General features: G+C 48.7%; 1 protein-coding gene across 1 annotated transcript in view; it reads right to left on the minus strand.

Moving 5' to 3' along the window:
• The window catches only part of LOC115109451 (FERM domain-containing protein 4A-like), a 177,598-nt gene that overhangs the window by 99,327 nt on the left and 55,870 nt on the right, over positions 1 to 22,401 (minus strand). The window contains 2 exon segments of the mRNA XM_065009760.1: positions 2,103 to 2,197; positions 18,301 to 18,366. Coding sequence (XP_064865832.1) covers positions 2,103 to 2,197; positions 18,301 to 18,366 — 161 coding nt within the window.

The raw sequence follows: 22,401 nt of genomic DNA on the forward strand, positions 1-22,401 counted from the left end.
GAGACAGAACTGGGGGAGAAACAGAGAGACAGAACTGGGGAGAAGACAGAGAGAGACAGAAACAGAGAGAGACAGAAACAGAAACAGAGAGAGACAGAAACTGGGGAGAGAGACAGAAGAGAGAGAGACAGAAACAGAGAGACAGAACTGGGGGAGAAACAGAGAGAGACAGAACTGGGGGAGAAACAGAGATAGAGGGAGAGACAGAAACAGAGAGAGACAGAACTGGGGGAGAAACAGAGAGAGACAGAACTGGGGGAGAAACAGAGAGAGACAGAACTGGGGGAGAAACAGAGAGAGACAGAAACAGAGAGAGACAGAACTGGGGGAGAAACAGAGAGAGACAGAAACAGAGGGAGACAGAACTGGGGGAGAAAAAGAGAGACAGAAACAGAGAGAGAGACAGAACTGGGGGAGAAACAGAGAGAGACAGAAACAGAGAGAGACAGAACTGGAGGAGAAACAGAGAGAGACAGAAACAGAGAGAGACAGAACTAGGGGAGAAACAGAGAGACAGAAACAGAGAGAGACAGAACTGGGGGAGAAACAGAGAGAGACAGAAACAGAGAGAGACAGAACTGGGGGAGAAACAGAGAGAGACAGAACTGGGGGAGAAACAGAGAGAGACAGAACTGGGGGAGAAAAAGAGAGAGACAGAAACAGAGAGAGACAGAACTGGAGGAGAAACAGAGAGAGACAGAACTAGGGGAGAAAAAGAGAGACAGAACTGGGGGAGAACAGAGAGACAGAACAGGGGAGAAACAGAGAGAGACAGAAACAGGGGAGAAACAGAGAGAGACAGAACTGGGGGAGAACAGAGAGAGACAGAACAGGGGGAGAAACAGAGAGAGACAGAACAGGGGAGAAACAGAGAGAGACATAACAGGGGAGAAACAGAGAGAGACAGAACTGGGGGAGAAAAAGAGAGAGACAGAACTGGGGGAGAAAAAGAGAGACAGAACTGGGGGAGAAACAGAGAGAGACAGAACTGGGGGAGAAAAGAGAGACATAACTGGGGGAGAAACAGAGAGACAGAAACAGGGAGAGACAGAGAGAGACAGAACTGGGGGAGAAACAGAGAGAGACATAACTGGGGGAGAAACAGAGAGAGACAGAACTGGGGGAGAATCAGAGAGAGACAGAACTGGGGGAGAAACAGAGAGAGACAGAACTGGGGGAGAAACAGAGAGAGACAGAAACAGAGAGAGACAGAGAGAGACAGAACTGGGGGAGAAAAAGAGAGACAGAACTGGGGGAGAAACAGAGAGAGACACAACTGGGAGAGAAACAGAGAGAGAGACACAACTGGGGAGAAACAGAGAGAGACAGAACTGGGGGAGAAAAAGAGAGACAGAACTGGGGGAGAAACAGAGAGAGACACAACTGGGGGAGAAACAGAGAGAGACAGAAACAGAGAGAGACAGAACTGGGGGAGAAACAGAGAGAGACAGAAACAGAGAGAGACAGAACTGGGGGAGAAACAGAGAGAGACAGAACTGGGGGAGAAACAGAGAGAGACAGAAACAGAGAGAGACAGAACTGGGGGAGAAACAGAGAGAGACAGAAACAGAGAGAGAGAGAAACAGAGAGAGAGACAGAACTCGGGGAGAAACAGAGAGAGAGACAGAAACAGAGAGACAGAAACAGAGAGAGACAGAACTGGGGTGTGCATGTCTCTAGCTATGTCTTTTACAAATGTCACCCAGCATTTTGGTATGCCAGTGGAGTTGTTGAAAGGGTCTGGAGAGAGGGATGAATGAGAGGTATAAAATATCACAGACTGTTGGCCTATGTAAATCAATAACAAACACTATTCAAATGAGAGCACTAGGACTGGGACTAGCACACTGGGACTAGCAGACTGGGACTAGACTGTAGGATATCTGTTTTATACTCCCACAATAACAATGTCAATCAAATTACATCTTCACATTTCAAACATACATTTCTTTCCTTGTGTGATAAACAGGCCAGAGTGTTGTTACTTCCCATTAGAGGTGTGTTAGTGTTGGGCTGGAACAAAACCCTACACTTCACATAGCCCCCCCAGAAACAGGACAGTCCTATATTCCTGGTCATAACAGTGAACCAGAGGGACTTACGTTTCGTCTGTGTAGGAGATCCCAAAGTATTCCTTCTCCTTTAGGTTGAAGTGGGAGGCCACCAAGTCTAACAGGTCCTTGGCCATCAACTTGGGCTGCAGGGAAACACATACACACAGGTAGGATCAGTATGATGTATGGTGTGTGTGTATGTGTGTGTGTGTGTGTGTGTGTGTGTGTGTGTGTGTGTGTGTGTGTGTGTGTGTGTGTGTGTGTATGTGTGTGTGTGTGAGTGTGAGTGTGAGTGTGAGTGTGAGTGTGAGTGTGAGTGTGTGTGTGTGTGTGTGTGTGTGTGTGTGTGTGTGTGTGTGTGTGTGTGTGTGCGTATGCGTATGTGTGTGTGTGTGTGTGTGTGTGTGTGTGTGGAGTCAGAATGTGTGAGTGATTCTGTTTGTGCATGTACAGGTTGTGTGTTAAGCTAAATGTGACACTGTATTCTAATAGCTAGTGATTTACTGCAGTGACTCAGGGCTTTGACTGACACTGCTCAGGAGAGGAGGGGGAGGGGGTGTCTAAGAGTGACAGATGTGTAAGTGTTGCTGACAGTGCAGGTGTGTATTCTCTCTCTCTCTCAGAGTGTGTGTGGGGGTGCCCCCCTCCCCGACCTACACTCCTACTGCAGAGTCACAGGAATAAGTAGAGAACTGTACCACTGTGGGTACAAGTACAACAGCTGATCATCTAATCAACTAATCATAGTCTTCAACAAATTGAAATACTGTATGGATGCTTATGTTTTCGCCTCTGGCACAATGACATCACACATCCATCCAAAGCCACTGAACACAGAAAAATAGCCATTATTGAAGACTGCAGGCTAAGACCTTGTCAGCACACTGACTATTGCACAGAGAGGCGGAGAGGAAGTCACACGGAGAGAAAACAGAGAGAAAAGGAGAAGGATCGAGGGAGTGAGGGATGAGAGAGCATGCGAGAGAACAAGAAATAATGAAAGACTGAAAAAGATCAAGAGGGAGAGAGATGAGAGAGTGGCACACAGTCCTGCCCCACCCTGGGGTTAAGCATGGGTGTGTCTCTGCCTGGCTACACATACTGACAGCACACAGCATCACACCCACACCTAACACAAGCACACAGCATCACACCCACACCTAACACAAGCACACAGCATCACACCCACACCTAACACAAGCACACATCATCACACCCACACCTAACACAAGCACACATCATCACACCCACACCTAACACAAGCACACAGCATCACACCCACACCTAACACAAGCACACATCATCACACCCACACCTAACACAAGCACACAGCATCACCTAACACAAGCACACAGCATCACCCACACCTAACACAAGCACACAGCATCACACCCACACCTAACACAAGCACACATCATCACACCCACACCTAACACAAGCAAACAGCATCACACCCACACCTAACACAAGCACACATCATCACACCCACACCTAACACAAGCACACATCATCACACCCACACCTAACACAAGCACACATCATCACACCCACACCTAACACAAGCACACATCATCACACCCACACCTAACACAAGCACACATCATCACACCCACACCTAACACAAGCACACACATCACACCCACACCTAACACAAGCACACATCATCACACCCACACCTAACACAAGCACACAGCATCACACCACACACCCACACCTAACACAAGCACACATCATCACACCCACACCTCACACAACACCTAACACAAGCACACATCATCACACCCACACCTAACACAAGCACACATCATCACACCCACACCTAACACAAGCACACATCATCACACCCACACCTAACACAAGCACACATCATCACACCCACACCTAACACAAGCACACAGCATCACACCCACACCTAACACAAGCACACATCATCACACCCACACCTAACACAAGCACACAGCATCACACCCACACCTAACACAAAGCACACATAACACAAGCACACAAGCATCACACCCACACCTAACACAAGCACACAGCATCACACCCACACCTAACACAAGCACACAGCATCACACCCACACCTAACACAAGCATCACACCCACACCTAACACACAGCATCACACCCACACCTAACACAAGCACACATCATCACACCCACACCTAACACAAGCACACATCATCACACCCACACCTAACACAAGCACACAGCATCACACCCACACCTAACACAAGCACACAGCATCACACCCACACCTAACACAAGCACACATCATCACACCCACACCTAACACAAGCACACATCATCACACCCACACCTAACACAAGCACACAGCATCACACCCACACCTAACACAAGCACACATCATCACACCCACACCTAACACAAGCACACAGCATCACACCCACACCTAACACAAGCACACAGCATCACACCCACACCTAACACAAGCACACAGCATCACACCCACACCTAACACAAGCACACATCATCACACCCACACCTAACACAAGCACACAGCATCACACCCACACCTAACACAAGCACACATCATCACACCCACACCTAACACAAGCACACAGCATCACACCCACACCTAACACAAGCACAGCATCATAACACAAGCACACATCATCACACCCACACCTAACACAAGCACACATCATCACACCCACATCATAATACAAGCACACATCATCACACCCACACCTAACACAAGCACACAGCATCACACCCACACCTAACACAAGCACACATCATCACACCCACACCTAACACAAGCACACAGCATCACACCCACACCTAACACAAGCACACAGCATCACACCCACACCTAACACAAGCACACAGCATCACACCCACACCTAACACAAGCACACAACATCACACCCACACCTAACACAAGCACACATCATCACACCCACACCTAACACAAGCACACCCACACCTAACACAAGCACACAGCATCACACCCACACCTAACACAAGCACACAGCATGACACCCACACCTAACACAAGCACACATCATCACACCCACACCTAACACAAGCACACAGCATCACACCCACACCTAACACAAGCACACAGCATCACACCCACACCTAACACAAGCACACATCATCACACCCACACCTAACACAAGCACACATCATCACACCCACATCACACCCACACCTAACACAAGCACACAGCATCACACCCACACCTAACACAAGCACACAGCATCACACCCACACCTAACACAAGCACACAGCATCACACCCACACCTAACACAAGCACACATCATCACACCCACACCTAACACAAGCACACATCATCACACCCACACCTAACACAAGCACACATCATCACACCCACACCTAACACAAGCACACATCATCACACCCACACCTAACACAAGCACACATCATCACACCATCACACCCACACCTAACACAAGCACACATCATCACACCCACACATACCTAACACAACACACAGCATCACACCCACATCACACCCACACCTAACACAAGCACACATCATCACACCCACACCTAACACAAGCACACAGCATCACACCCACACCTAACACAAGCACACAGCATCACACCCACACCTAACACAAGCACACATCACACCCACACCTAACACAAGCACACATCATCACACCCACACCTAACACAACACACATCATCACACCCACACCTAACACAAGCACACAGCATCACACCACACACCTAACACAAGCACACAGCACACATCATCACACCCACACCTAACACAAGCACACATCATCACACCCACACCTAACACAAGCACACATCATCACACCCACACCTAACACAAGCACACAGCATCACACCCACACCTAACACAAGCACACAGCATCACACCCACACCTAACACAAGCACACAGCATCACACCCACACCTAACACAAGCACACAGCATCACACCCACACCTAACACAAGCACACAGCATCACACCCACACCTAACACAAGCACACAGCATCACACCCACACCTAACACAAGCACACATCACACCCACATCACACCCACACCTAACACAAGCACACAGCATCACACCCACACCTAACACAAGCACACAGCATCACACCCACACCTAACACAAGCACACAGCATCACACCCACACCTAACACAAGCACACATCATCACACCCACACCTAACACAAGCACACAGCATCACACCCACACCTAACACAAGCACACAGCATCACACCCACACCTAACACAAGCACACAGCATCACACCCACACCTAACACAAGCACACAGCATCACACCCACACCTAACACAAGCACACAGCATCACACCCACACCTAACACAAGCACACATCATCACACCCACACCTAACACAAGCACACATCATCACACCCACACCTAACACAAGCACACAGCATCACACCCACACCTAACACAAGCACACAGCATCACACCCACACCTAACACAAGCACACAGCATCACACCCACACCTAACACAAGCACACAGCATCACACATCACACACCTAACACAACACACAGCATCACACCTAACACACCTAACACAAGCACACAGCATCACACACCACACATCACAACACAAGCACACAGCATCACACCCACACCTAACACAAGCACACAGCATCACACCCACACCTAACACAAGCACACATCATCACACCCACACCTAACACAAGCACACATCATCACACCCACACCTAACACAAGCACACAGCATCACACCCACACAGCATCACACCCACACCTAACACAAGCACACAGCATCACACCCACACCTAACACAAGCACACAGCATCACACCCACACCTAACACAAGCACACAGCATCACACCCACACCTAACACAAGCACACAGCATCACACCCACACCTAACACAAGCACACAGCATCACACCCACCTAACACAAGCACACATCATCACACCCACACCTAACACAAGCACACATCATCACACCCACACCTAACACAAGCACACAGCATCACCTAACACAAGCACACCCACACCTAACACAAGCACACAGCATCACACCCACACCTAACACAAGCACACAGCATCACACCCACACCTAACACAAGCACACAGCATCACACCCACACCTAACACAAGCACACATCATCACACCCACACCTAACACAAGCACACAGCATCACACCCACACCTAACACAAGCACACATCACACACCCACACCTAACACAAGCACACAGCATCACACCCACACCTAACACAAGCACACAGCATCACACCCACACCTAACACAAGCACACAGCATCACACCCACACCTAACACAAGCACACAGCATCACACCCACACCTAACACAAGCACACAGCACACCCACACCTAACACAAGCACACAGCATCACACCCACACCTAACACAAGCACACAGCATCACACCAATCACACACACCTAACACAATCACACCCACACCTCATCACACCCACACCTAACACAAGCACACACATCACACCCACACCTAACACAAGCACACAGCATCACACCCACACCTAACACAAGCACACATCATCACACCCACACCTAACACAAGCACACAGCATCACACCCACACCTAACACAAGCACACAGCATCACACCCACACCTAACACAAGCACACAGCATCACACCCACACCTAACACAAGCACACATCATCACACCCACACCTAACACAAGCACACAGCATCACACCCACACCTAACACAAGCACACAGCATCACACCCACACCTAACACAAGCACACAGCATCACACCCACACCTAACACAAGCACACAGCATCACACCCACACCTAACACAAGCACACACCCATCACACCAAGCACACAGCATCACACACCTAACACAAGCACACAGCATCACACCCCACACCTAACACATCACACACTAAGCATCACACATCCACACCTAACACAAGCACACAGCATCACACCCACACCTAACACAAGCACACAGCATCACACCCACACCTAACACAAGCACACAGCATCACACCCACACCTAACACAAGCACACAGCATCACACCCTAACACCTAACACAAGCACCACATCATCACACCATCACACCTAACACAAGCACACAGCATCACACCCACACCTAACACAAGCACACAGCATCACACCCACACCTAACACAAGCACACAGCATCACACCCACACCTAACACAAGCACACAGCATCACACCCACACCTAACACAAGCACACAGCATCACACCCACACCTAACACAAGCACACATCATCACACCCACACCTAACACAAGCACACATCATCACACCCACACCTAACACAAGCACACATCATCACACCCACACCTAACACAAGCACACAGCATCACACCCACACCTAACACAAGCACACATCATCACACCCACACCTAACACAAGCACACATCATCACACCCACACCTAACACAAGCACACAGCATCACACCCACACCTAACACAAGCACACAGCATCACACCCCACCTAACACAAGCACACACATCAACCCACACCTAACACAAGCACACATCATCACACCCACACCTAACACAAGCACACAGCATCACACCCACACCCACAACACAAGCACACACATCATCACACCCACACCTAACACAAGCACACAGCATCACACCCACACCTAACACAAGCACACAGCATCACACCCACACCTAACACAAGCACACAGCATCACACCCACACCTAACACAAGCACACAGCATCACACCCACACCTAACACAAGCACACAGCATCACACCCACACCTAACACAAGCACACATCATCACACCTAACACACACCTCATCACACAACCTAACACAAGCATCACACCTAACACAAGCACACATCATCACACCCACACCTAACACAAGCACACATCATCACACCCACACCTAACACAAGCACACATCATCACACCCACACCTAACACAAGCACACATCATCACACCCACACCTAACACAAGCACACATCATCACACCCACACCTAACACAAGCACACATCATCACACCCACACCTAACACAAGCACACATCATCACACCCACACCTAACACAAGCACACAGCATCACACCCACACCTAACACAAGCACACAGCATCACACCCACACCTAACACAAGCACACAGCATCACACCCACACCTAACACAAGCACACAGCATCACACCCACACCTAACACAAGCACACAGCATCACACCCACACCTAACACAAGCACACAGCATCACACCCACACCTAACACAAGCACACAGCATCACACCCACACCTAACACAAGCACATACAGACTCGCTAAAAAAATCATATGCACATTCACTCACTTACACACACAAGCTCACATACACAGAATCCACGATTCACACGCTCAACCCTTGGGCCAATCCTTTAATATCTACTCACTGATCCACTACTGTGAGCTATTTAAAGTAAACGCGGTGATGTCATTCAACCATGAACACACACACACACACCACCACCACCATCTACACTGACCTAGATATACTAAAAGCTACGCCTACACAAGGATACTGCTACACAGAAAGACTCTGGAGAGAGAGAACGAAAGAGGGCGAGCGAGAGAAAGATAGAGAGAGAGAGAGAAAGAGCTACGTTTAGAAATACCAAACAAATACAGATAAATAAACTCTGTCTCTCTCTTTCTGTAGTGTTGTAATGTGCTACAGTGTATAATTGTAGTAATGAGTGTTTTGGTTCAGATTCAGACCTAGGAACAGTTTCTCATTAACGAGTAGCCACACCAACAATAGTCATTAGACTTGACTGGCCACACCATCCTGGCTATAAATAACCAATCACAGGAGATGTGGAGAGACAGACAGCACAATTATGGAGGAACTATGATAAAGTTAAAGGTAGAGAGAGAGAGAAAAGGAGAGTGAGAGAGATAGAGAGGGAGAGAAATATAGGGAGAGAGGGAGAGAGAGTGGAGAGAGAGAGAGAGAGAGAGAGGGAGATAGAGAGAGAGGGGGAGGGAGATGGGGGTGAGAGGGGGAGAGAGAGAGAGAGATGGGGGTGAGAGGGGGAGAGAGAGAGAGAGAGAGAGATGGGGGTGAGAGGGGGAGAGGGGGGGAGAGAGAAAGTGATAACAGTGGCAGCATCCTCTCCTGAATTGAGGATATCATGAACAGCAGCTCTATAAAGATAAGTATGATTAGCATAATAAGGCCTGTGTGTGAGGTAGGCTTGGGCAGCAAACTGTATGTACTGTATACCTGGGTATTTGGAAAAAGCCATAGGATGGTTTTTCAATCCTGTCAATACCATTGAAACTATTTATTTAAAGTGTTTTAATACATTTGAATATGTGTAGTAAGTAAATACCTGCAGTCAACTTGGTCAATTACCATAGGAGATAAAGAAGATCGTATTCCTCACTTCACCTGTGGAATCAATAAATGTTTGCCAGCTAGATATAACTTTTAAGTTAACTGTCTAAAATGTACTAAATGCTCTGCAGTTGTGCAAGCCTAGCGTAATTTAGTAGCTAGTTAGCTATCTAGCTAAGAGGTTAGCTTCTTCCTAAATCAGACTTTGCTTGGTAACAGCAGAGAATCCCTACCTGGATCAAGAGCCTTGCTGTCTAATATTTGTTTAGTGCAGCAAACTGTGAGTAGCATTTTGGAGTTACTTGTATACTTATACAGTTTAGGTCAGAGACTATAAAATGTTGGCAATGCGCTCGTTAGCATTTAGTTAGCATTCTCTGTGGGATTTAACATGTTAGAATTGCTAACCTTCGGATTACAGATCCTCAGGGGTTTGAATATCAGCGCATCTTGTGTTCAGTGCCGGTATACTGAATATCCCGGAATGGCACAATGTCCCTATGAAGGTATGATCTGGTTACTGCGTAAGTCTAGCGTGAGGCGCTTATCTGCATTTCTGTGTGTGTGTACATGTGTGTGTGATGACATGAGAGTCGGAGTAGACATTTAGCAGAAGTGTAATGATGTTTAGTGGTAGAGCAGGATTGAGATATGGACAGTGTGACTGACGCTCATTAAATAAAGGCTACAGAGAGATATTATGCACATCGGCAGCAGAGTGGCAGTATTAGCTGTTGTTGAGCTCTTACCTACATCTCTCTCTATCTCTTTCCACCTGGTCTCTCTGTGTCTGTAGCCGATGCGGTGAGCTTTTTAGATACACTGGCGTTCTACCCAAAACTCATCTTCAGTGTCGGTCCACAGGCAGCGACACCTGCAGACCCACCTATCAGACACACCTACACACACACACCCCTATTAGCCAGAGCCCCACTCAAGTCTTTTACCCCCCAGGCCAGACAGACAGCCCCGTGTTAATAGTTATCATCGTCAGCACCACAGGTTTACAGTACAGCTGGGGCTGAGACAGGGAGACAGAGGGGGAGAGTGAGGACTGGAGCCCTAACTGGGGCTGAGACAGGGAGACAGAGGGGGAGAGTGAGGACTGGAGCCCTAACTGGGGCTGAGACAGGGAGACAGAGGGGGAGAGTGAGGACTGGAGCCCTAACTGGGGCTGAGACAGGGAGACAGAGGGGGAGAGTGAGGACTGGAGCCCTAACTGGGGCTGAGACAGGGAGACAGAGGGGGAGAGTGAGGACTGGAGCCCTACCTGGGGCTGAGAAAGGGAGACAGAGGGGGAGAGTGAGGACTGGAGCCCTAACTGGGGCTGAGACAGGGAGACAGAGGGGCAGAGTGAGGACTGGAGCCCTAACTGGGGCTGAGACAGGGAGACAGAGGGGGAGAATGAGGACTGGAGCCCTAACTGGGGCTGAGACAGGGAGACAGAGGGGGATAAGTGAGGACTGGAGCCCTAACTGGGGCTGAGACAGGGAGACAGAAGGGGGGGAGTGAGGACTGGAGCCCTAACTGGGGCTGAGACAGAGGGGGAGAGTGAGGACTGGAGCCCTAACTGGGGCTGAGACAGGGAGACAGAGGGGGAGAGTGAGGACTGGAGCCCTAACTGGGGCTGAGACAGGGAGACAGAGGGGGAGAGCTGAGAGGACTGGAGCCCTAACTGGGGCTGAGACAGGGAGACAGAGGAGGGGAGAGTGAGGACTGGAGCCCTAACTGGGGCTGAGACAGGGAGACAGGGGGGGAGACAGACTGGGGCTGAGGGGGAGAGTGAGGACTGGAGCCCTAACTGGGGCTGAGACAGGGAGACAGAGGGGGAGAGTGAGGACTGGAGCCCTAACTGGGGCTGAGACAGGGAGACAGAGGGGGAGAGTGAGGACTGGAGCCCTAACTGGGGCTGAGACAGGGAGACAGACTCTTCTCCTCCCTCTCTCCTCTCTCCCTTTCCATCTCTTCTCCTCCATCTCTCCTCTCTCCCTTTCCATCTCTTCTCCTCCCTCTCTCCTCTCTCCCTTTCCATATCTTCTCCCTCTCTCTCCAGGCGCGGTATCCAGGCAGAGCCTCTGTTTGTGGGTCACTGCAGACATGAGTATCAGGGTATCTGAAACATGGCTGGTTGTGTGTCAACAGTCAGGGCTTTAAATGGACTTTTCTTCATTGGTACCACAGAAAGTAAGGAGCACAAGACAGAATTTTGCAGCACCAGATTATATATATATTTTTTACTGTGGTAATGAATAACAGTTTTGCAGTTGTATTTTTAAATATAATAAGGGTTGTTTTTAATCACCTGTATAACTATGTTTGCTGTTTCACTTTTGAATACAATCAATGTTCTGTTTTGTATATCACATTTGTTTGTCCAAAACAAATTACAGATATAAATACTGTATGTTTGCCGTTGCACTTTCGAATACAATTATTAAAAGTTGTTTTTATTTTAATGTCTGGCCCACTCTCTAGTTATGTGTTCTACATCATCAAGGAAACAACGGATGATAATTAACAATGATAGGACGGCCATTTGCATTCAGCTGACAGACAATAATAATGTAACCAGGCAACATGATGATAATTAACAATGATAGGACAGTCATCAGCTAACAGACCATAGGAATGTTGTAACCAGGCAACATGATGACAATTAACAATGATAGGACAGTCATCAGCTAACAGACCATAGGAATGTTGTAACCAGGCAACATGATGACAATTAACAATGATAGGACAGTCATCAGCTAACAGACCATAGGAATGTTGTAACCAGGCAACATGATGACAATTAACAATGATAGGACAGTCATCAGCTAACAGACCATAGGAATGTTGTAACATGCTGCCTGTCAACTGATACGTGGATTATGTAATACATGTTTAGTCTCCTCTCACAACTACTAATCAATTTCTTAATCTACAATCTAGCTAATTAATCAACTTGCTTTTATGGTAGAGACATCCCAAGGATCCCTTATAGCACGGTCTTCCTGATACTGTCCGTGATGGTGCCAATAAGGTTTGCACAGGACACAACATTTCCATATGTCGGGTTTATTTGTAATCCATTATTTTTCTGGGTGAGTAAAATGGGTGTGAATTTGGTAAAAGCCATCTCCTCGTTGGCAGTAAGTGGTGTTGGATTTCATCAGTAGCTCAGTTAGCTCTGCCTGTTGACCGGCTGGGGCTGCCACCTGTTGTCTAGTGGTGTTGATGTAGTCAGTAGGCCTAGTGGTGTTGCTGTAGTCAGTAGTTCTAGTGGTGTTGCTGTAGTCAGTAGGCCTAGTGGTGTTGCTGTAGTCAGTAGGCCTAGTGGTGTTGCTGTAGTCAGTAGGTCTAGTGGTGTTGCTGTAGTCAGTAGGTCTAGTGGTGTTGCTGTAGTCAGTAGGCCTAGTGGTGTTGCTGTAGTCAGTAGGCCTAGTGGTGTTGCTGTAGTCAGTAGGCCTAGTGGTGTTGCTGTAGTCAGTAGGCCTAGTGGTGTTGCTGTAGTCAGTAGGCCTAGTGGTGTTGCTGTAGTCAGTAGGCCTAGTGGTGTTGCTGTAGTCAGTAGGCCTAGTGGTGTTGCTGTAGTCAGTAGGCCTAGTGGTGTTGCTGTAGTCAGTAGGCCTAGTGGTGTTGCTGTAGTCAGTAGGTCTAGTGGTGTTGCTGTAGTCAGTAGGTCTAGTGGTGTTGCTGTAGTCAGTAGGTCTAGTGGTGTTGCTGTAGTCAGATGGTCTAGTGGTGTTGCTGTAGTCAGTAGGCCTAGTGGTGTTGCTGTAGTCAGTAGGCCTAGTGGTGTTGCTGTAGTCAGTAGGTCTAGTGGTGTTGCTGTAGTCAGTAGGTCTAGTGGTGTTGCAGTAGTCAGTAGGTCTAGTGGTGTTGCTGTAGTCAGTAGGCCTAGTGGTGTTGCTGTAGTCAGTAGGCCTAGTGGTGTTGCTGTAGTCAGTAGACCTAGTGGTGTTGCTGTAGTCAGTAGGTCTAGTGGTCAGTAGGCCTAGTGGGCTCCGGGCAGCCGAGCGGAAATGGAGGAAAACTCGCCTCCCTGCGGACCTGGCATCCTTTCACTCCCTCCTCTCTACATTTTCCTCTTCTGTCGCTGCTGCTAAAGCCACTTTCTACCACTCTAAATTCCACGCATCTGCCTCTAACCCTAGGAAGCTCTTTGCCACCTTCTCCTCCCTCCTGAATCCTCCTCCCCCCCCCTCCTCCCTCTCTGCAGATGACTTCGTCAACCATTTTGAAAAGAAGGTCGACGACATCCGATCCTCGTTTGCTAAGTCAAACGACACCGCTGGTTCTGCTCACACTGCCCTACCCTGTGCTCTGACCTCTTTCTCCCCTCTCTCTCCAGATGAAATCTCGCGTCTTGTGACGGCCGGCCGCCCAACAACCTGCCCGCTTGACCCTATCCCCTCCTCTCTTCTCCAGACCATTTCCGGAGACCTTCTCCCTTACCCACCTCGCTCATCAACTCATCCCTGACCGCTGGCTACGTCCCTTCCGTCTTCAAGAGAGCGAGAGTTGCACCCCTTCTGAAAAAAGCTACACTCGATCCCTCCGATGTCAACAACTACAGACCAGTATCCCTTCTTTCTTTTCTCTCCAAAACTCTTGAACGTGCCGTCCTTGGCCAGCTCTCCCGCTATCTCTCTCAGAATGACCTTCTTGATCCAAATCAGTCAGGTTTCAAGACTAGTCATTCAACTGAGACTGCTCTTCTCTGTATCACGGAGGCGCTCCGCACTGATAAAGCTAACTCTCTCTCCTCTGCTCTCATCCTTCTAGACCTATCGGCTGCCTTCGATACTGTGAACCATCAGATCCTCTTCTCCACCCTCTCCGAGTTGGGCATCTCCGGCGCGGCCCACGCTTGGATTGCGTCCTACCTGACAGGTCGCTCCTACCAGGTGGCGTGGCGAGAATCCGTCTCCTCACCACGTGCTCTCACCACTGGTGTCCCCCAGGGCTCTGTTCTAGGCCCTCTCCTATTCTCGCTATACACCAAGTCACTTGGCTCTGTCATAACCTCACATGGTCTCTCCTATCACTGCTATGCAGACGACACACAATTAATCTTCTCCTTTCCCCCTTCTGATGACCAGGTGGCGAATCGCATCTCTGCATGTCTGGCAGACATATCAGTGTGGATGACGGATCACCACCTCAAGCTGAACCTCTGCAAGACGGAGCTGCTCTTCCTCCCGGGGAAGGACTGCCCGTTCCATGATCTTGCCATCACGGTTGACAACTCCACTGTGTCCTCCTCCCAGAGCGCTAAGAACCTTGGCGTGATCCTGGACAACACCCTGTCGTTCTCAACTAACATCAAGGCGGTGGCCCGTTCCTGTAGGTTCACGCTCTACAACATCCGCAGAGTACGACTCTGCCTCACACAGGAAGCGGCGCAGGTCCTAATCCAGGCACTTGTCATCTCCCGTCTGGATTACTGCAACTCGCTGTTGGCTGGGCTCCCTGCCTGTGCCATTAAACCCCTACAACTCATCCAGAACGCCGCAGCCCGTCTGGTGTTCAACCTTCCCAAGTTCTCTCACGTCACCCCGCTCCTCCGCTCTCTCCACTGGCTTCCAGTTGAAGCTCGCATCCGCTACAAGACCATGGTGCTTGCCTACGGAGCTGTGAGGGGAACGGCACCTCAGTACCTCCAGGCTCTGATCAGGCCCTACACCCAAACAAGGGCACTGCGTTCATCCACCTCTGGCCTGCTCGCCTCCCTACCACTGAGGAAGTACAGTTCCCGCTCAGCCCAGTCAAAACTGTTCGCTGCTCTGGCCCCCCAATGGTGGAACAAACTCCCTCACGACGCCAGGACAGCGGAGTCAATCACCACCTTCCGGAGACACCTGAAACCCCACCTCTTTCAGGAATACCTAGGATAGGATAAAGTAATCCTTCTCACCCCCCCCCTTAAAAGATTTAGATGCACTATTGTAAAGTGGCTGCTCCACTGGATGTCATAAGGTGAATGCACCAATTTGTAAGTCGCTCTGGATAAGAGCGTCTGCTAAATGACTTAAATGTAAATGTATGTAAATGAGAGTGAGGACTGGAGCCCTAACTGGGGCTGAGACAGAGGGGGAGAGTGAGGACTGGAGCCCTAACTGGGGCTGAGACAGGAAGAATGTCATAACTTATCTTAATAACTGACAAGTATGAACTTCAAAATGATTTAGAATCTTTACCATCCTCCACCCTGGAAGGCTGTGTGAGAGGTAAGGGTAGACCTGCCCTGTCAGTGGTGGTTCACAGGTAGAGATATATATAGGAGCTGCCTGATGGTTTTGGGGCCCTATGGGATCATTGCCAAAAATCTTTCCCTCCCCTAAAAGGGGGAGAGCCTCACCACTATCCAGCTCACAGGAAAACCAGGAATAACATGGGAATTCTCTAGGGTCCCATTAACCCCTCAACGGCATACTGAACATCCGAGAGAGAGGGGGGGAAAGAGAGAGGGACCTGATTTGCTGAAATAATTATAAACAGAGAACAATCTGTATCTGTTCCTTCTCTTTGTGTGTGTCTCCTATTTCCTCTCTTCTCCCTTCAGTTTGAATCTCGCTCTTTCTTGCTCTGTTTCCACTCCTCCTGGCTGAGGGAATGAAGGGATGAGAGGAAGGAAGAAATAGAAGATGAAGGGAGGATGTGATTGAGCTATGTGGAGAAATATGAGGCTTAGTGAAAGAGGTAGAGAGGAGGAGAGAAGATAGTGAGGTGAGGATAGGGAGAGTGAAGCAAGGAAGTGGATGAGCGAAAGAGAAATCCTCCCTTATACAATGAAGGTCTATTAGAGATGGACTGAGAGAGAGGTGGATCAGTTCTGCCATTGTAATCAGATCACACTGCATGCAGCGCTGTCATCTCATTTCCACCACTCTCTCTCTCTCTGTTCAGACACACACACACACACACACACACACACACACACACACACACACACACACACACACACACACACACACACACACACACACACACACACACACACACACACACACACACATCTCATTTCCACCACTCTCTCTCTCTCTGTTCAGACACACACACACACACACACACACACATCTCATTTCCACCACTCTCTCTCTCTCTGTTCAGACACACACACACACACACACACATCTCATTTCCACCACTCTCTCTCTCTCTGTTCAGACACACACACACACACACACACACACATCTCATTTCCACCACTCTCCCTCTCTCTGTTCTACTTTCTACTCGCCTCAACGTACTCTGTCCTCGACTCTACCTCTATCTCCTTCTGTCCATCCAGAACTATCTTCTACTCATGTATCTTTATTTCTGTATGCTCTGCAGCAGCAGTAAGATTTCCTGATGAACAGACAAGACTGTCAATGTTACTGAAGAGGGTTAGGAGGACACTGGGACAGGGGAGGGGGAAGGGTGCTCCATTGTTGTGATGAGACTGCTATGAAGAAAAATTGTTAGTCAGAAGCATTCTTCATTACAGAGAGAGTAGGGACAAGCGAGGGCAGAAGGAGGGGGAGGTGGGGGAATTAAAAGACAAATAGGGGCGACCCACAGTTTAGGATATTATTAGGCCAGCCAGACAGAGCTGCACGTCTGACGGACCGACTGACAGGACTCCTTAACGAGAGAGGGTGTGTGTGGAAGGATCAGGTGAGCAGAAGACGGAGCAGTGTCGTCCAGTCAGCAGTAATTGAGCTCCTGAGGTTAGCGCTCACACACACACACACACACACACACACACACACACACACACACACACACACACACACACACACACACACACACACACACACACACACACACACACACACACACACACACACACACACACACACACACACACACACACACACACACACACACACACAGTCTCCTTATCCCTCCCCCCAACCTTAAGTGTGTGTGTGTGTGTACCTGTACGAGGAGCTCCAGCTTCCTGTCGTCCAGGAGATGGACCTGACATCGCCTCCCCTCTGTCATCTGAGAAAAAGAAGGAGAGAGAGAGGAAAGGGATTCATATTGCAATCAATTCAGTGGGCAGATCATGTGGGCCTTGAACCTACGACCTTGTGTTTGTCAGTCCAACCTCTTATCACTATCCAACCTCCAACCTCTTATCAGTATCCAACCTCCAACCTCTTATCACTATCCAACCTCCAACCTCTTATCACTATCCAACCTCCAACCTCTTATCAGTATCCAACCTCCAACCTCTTATCACTATCCAACCTCCAACCTCTTATCACTATCCAACCTCCAACCTCTTATCACTATCCAACCTCCAACCTCTTATCAGTATCCAACCTCCAATCTCTTATCAGTATCCAACCTCCAACCTCTTATCAGTATCCAACCTCCAACCTCTTATCACTATCCAACCTCCAACCTCTTATCACTATCCAACCTCCAACCTCTTATCACTATCCAACCTCCAACCTCTTATCACTATCCAACCTCCAACCTCTTATCACTATCCAACCTCCAACCTCTTATCAGTATCCAACCTCCAACCTCTTATCAGTATCCAACCTCCAACCTCTTATCACTATCAACCTCCAACCTCTTATCTCCAACCTCTTATCAGTATCCAACCTCCAACCTCTTATCACTATCCAACCTCCAACCTCTTATCACTATCCAACCTCCAACCTCTTATCACTATCCAACCTCCAACCTCTTATCACTATCCAACCTCCAACCTCTTATCAGTATCCAACCTCCAACCTCTTATCACTATCCAACCTCCAACCTCTTATCAGTATCCAACCTCCAACCTCTTATCACTATCCAACCTCCAACCTCTTATCACCATCCAACCTCCAACCTCTTATCAGTATCCAACCTCCAACCTCTTATCACTATCCAACCTCCAACCTCTTATCACTATCCAACCTCCAACCTCTTATCAGTATCCAACCTCCAACCTCTTATCACTATCCAACCTCCAACCTCTTATCACCATCCAACCTCCAACCTCTTATCAGTATCCAACCTCCAACCTCTTATCACCATCCAACCTCCAACCTCTTATCAGTAGCGTTGCATCATGGATTCAACAGTAATAATGCACCAACAACCAAAAATGGACAAATCACAACTGAACATGTGAACAAGGTCATGTGGTCTTCAGTCCTCCTCTCAGCAATGGAGCACACACACACAGACACACATACACACATACAGAGACACACATACACACACACACAGACACACATACACACATACACACAGACACAGACACACATACACACAGACACAGACACACACAGACACAGACACACATACACACAGACACACAGACACACATACAGAGACACACATACACACACACACAGACACACATACACACACACACAGACACACATACACACATACACACAGACACAGACACACATACACACAGACACAGACACACATACACACAGACACACATACACACAGACACACAGACACACATACAGAGACACACATACACACACACACAGACACACATACACACATACACACAGACACACATACACACAGACACACATACACACAGACACATACACACATACACACAGACACAGACACACATACACACACACACACAGACACACATACACACATACACAGACACACATACACACAGACACAGACACACATACACACAGACACAGACACACATACACACACACACACACACAGACACACATACACAGACACACACACACACACACATACACACACACACACACACACACACACACACACACACACACACACACACACACACACACACACACAGTGCTGTAGAATGTTTAAACTCATCTTAGACTTAACAAGGTTAGCAGAGCTGAAAATGCACAATAGCCCAAAAGATTCAATTTCTGTGTGTGTGTGTGTGTGTGTGTGTGTGTGTGTGTGTCTGTGTGTGTCTTCCTGCTGGACATATCTGACATTCCTCTCCTAAAGGGGGAAGTCCACCAACAGCTTGAGACAATCAGACCATTAGACAGACAGAGCTTTCCTTCTCTTTCCCTCTATGTCCACTGTATTATCATTCGTGTTCCTAATGTGTGGTGTGTGTGTGTGTATATGTGTGTGGTGTGTGTGTGTGTGTGTGGTGTGTCTGGTGTGTGTGTGTGCATGTATGTGTGTGTGTGTGTGTGTGTTGAGTACATGTGGACTGTGTTTGCAGTGTAACAGGAAGAGAAGATCCTGAGGAACACAAACACACCAGGCCCCACCCACATCCTCACATCTGGAGGAATGGAGGGGGAAGGGAGTGGAGGAGGAAAGGGGAAAGGAGGAGGGGAGAGACTTGGAAAGAGAAAACTTCCAGAACCCCAAGGGGTGATGCAACCTAATGTGTTTTTAATGTGCGTCCTGTCCTTCTATCTCCAAAACATGAGTCAGCCTACAGGGAGGAGGTCAGTGACCTGGCAGTGTGGTGCCGCAGTAACAACCTCTCCCTCAACGTTAGTAAGACCAAGGAGCTGATCGTGAACCACAGGAAACAGGGGGGCCAACACACACCCATCCATTTTGACGGGGTGGCAGTGGAGCAGCTTCAACTTCCTCTGTGTCCAAATCATTAAATACTTAAAGGAGGTTGAACAAGTTATGCATTGACCCTCAAATCCTCCAAAGGTTCTACAACTGTACCATTGGGAGCATGTGTGTGTGTTGGAGTGACAGTGTGTGTGAGTGTGTGTTGGAGTGACAGTGTGTGTTGGAGTGACAGTGTGTGTGAGTGACAGTGTGTGTTGGAGTGACAGTGTGTGTGAGTGTGTGTTGGAGTGACAGTGTGTGTGAGTGTGTGTTGGAGTGATAGTGTGTGTGAGTGTGTGTTGGAGTGACAGTGTGTGTGAGTGTGTGTTGGAGTGACAGTGTGTGTGAGTGTGTGTTGGAGTGACAGTGTGTGTGAGTGTGTGTTGGAGTTACAGTGTGTGTGAGTGTGTGTTGGAATGACAGTGTGTGTGAGTGTGTGTTGGAGTGACAGTGTGTGTGAGTGTGTGTTGGAGTTACAGTGTGTGTGAGTGTGTGTTGAAGTGACAGTGTGTGTGAGTGTGTGTTGGAATGACAGTGTGTGTGAGTGTGTGTTGAAGTGACAGTGTGTGTGAGTGTGTGTTGGAGTTACAGTGTGTGTGAGTGTGTGTTGGAATGACAGTGTGTGTGAGTGTGTGTTGAAGTGACAGTGTGTGTGAGTGTGTGTTGGAATGACAGTGTGTGTGAGTGTGTGTTGAAGTGACAGTGTGTGTGAGTGTGTGTTGGAGTGACAGTGTGTGTGAGTGTGTGTTGACTGGCTGCATCACTGCTTGGTCTCGATCGCATGGCGCTACAGAAGGTTGTGCAGACAGACCAGTACATCACTGGGAACGAGCTCCCTGCCATCCAGGACCTCTATATCAGGCGGTGTGAAAAGAACCATCTACACTGACCATCTACACGGACCATCTACACGGACCATCTACACGGACCATCTACACGGACCATCTACACGGACCATCTACACAGACCATCTACACGGACCATCTACACGGACCATCTACACGGACCATCTACACGGACCATCTATACGGACCATCTACACGGACCATCTACACGGACCATCTACACGGACCATCTACACGGACCATCTACACGGACCATCTATACGGACCATCTACACGGACCATCTACACAGACCATCTACACGGACCATCTACACGGACCATCTACACGGACCATCTATACGGACCATCTACACGGACCATCTACACGGACCATCTACACGGACCATCTACACGGACCATCTACACGGACCATCTACACGGACCATCTACACGGACCATCTACACAGACCATCTACACAGACCATCTGAGTTAACCTTTATTGACCTTTAATTTCAATCTTTGCATCGTCTCTATGCACACTCACACACACTGTCACTCCAACACACACTCACACACACTGTCACTCCAACACACACTCACACACACTGTCACTTCAACACACACTCACACACACTGTCATTCCAACACACACTCACA

The sequence above is a fragment of the Oncorhynchus nerka genome, linkage group LG25, assembly GCF_034236695.1.
Source record: "Oncorhynchus nerka isolate Pitt River linkage group LG25, Oner_Uvic_2.0, whole genome shotgun sequence".
NCBI classification, from domain to species: domain Eukaryota; kingdom Metazoa; phylum Chordata; class Actinopteri; order Salmoniformes; family Salmonidae; genus Oncorhynchus; species Oncorhynchus nerka.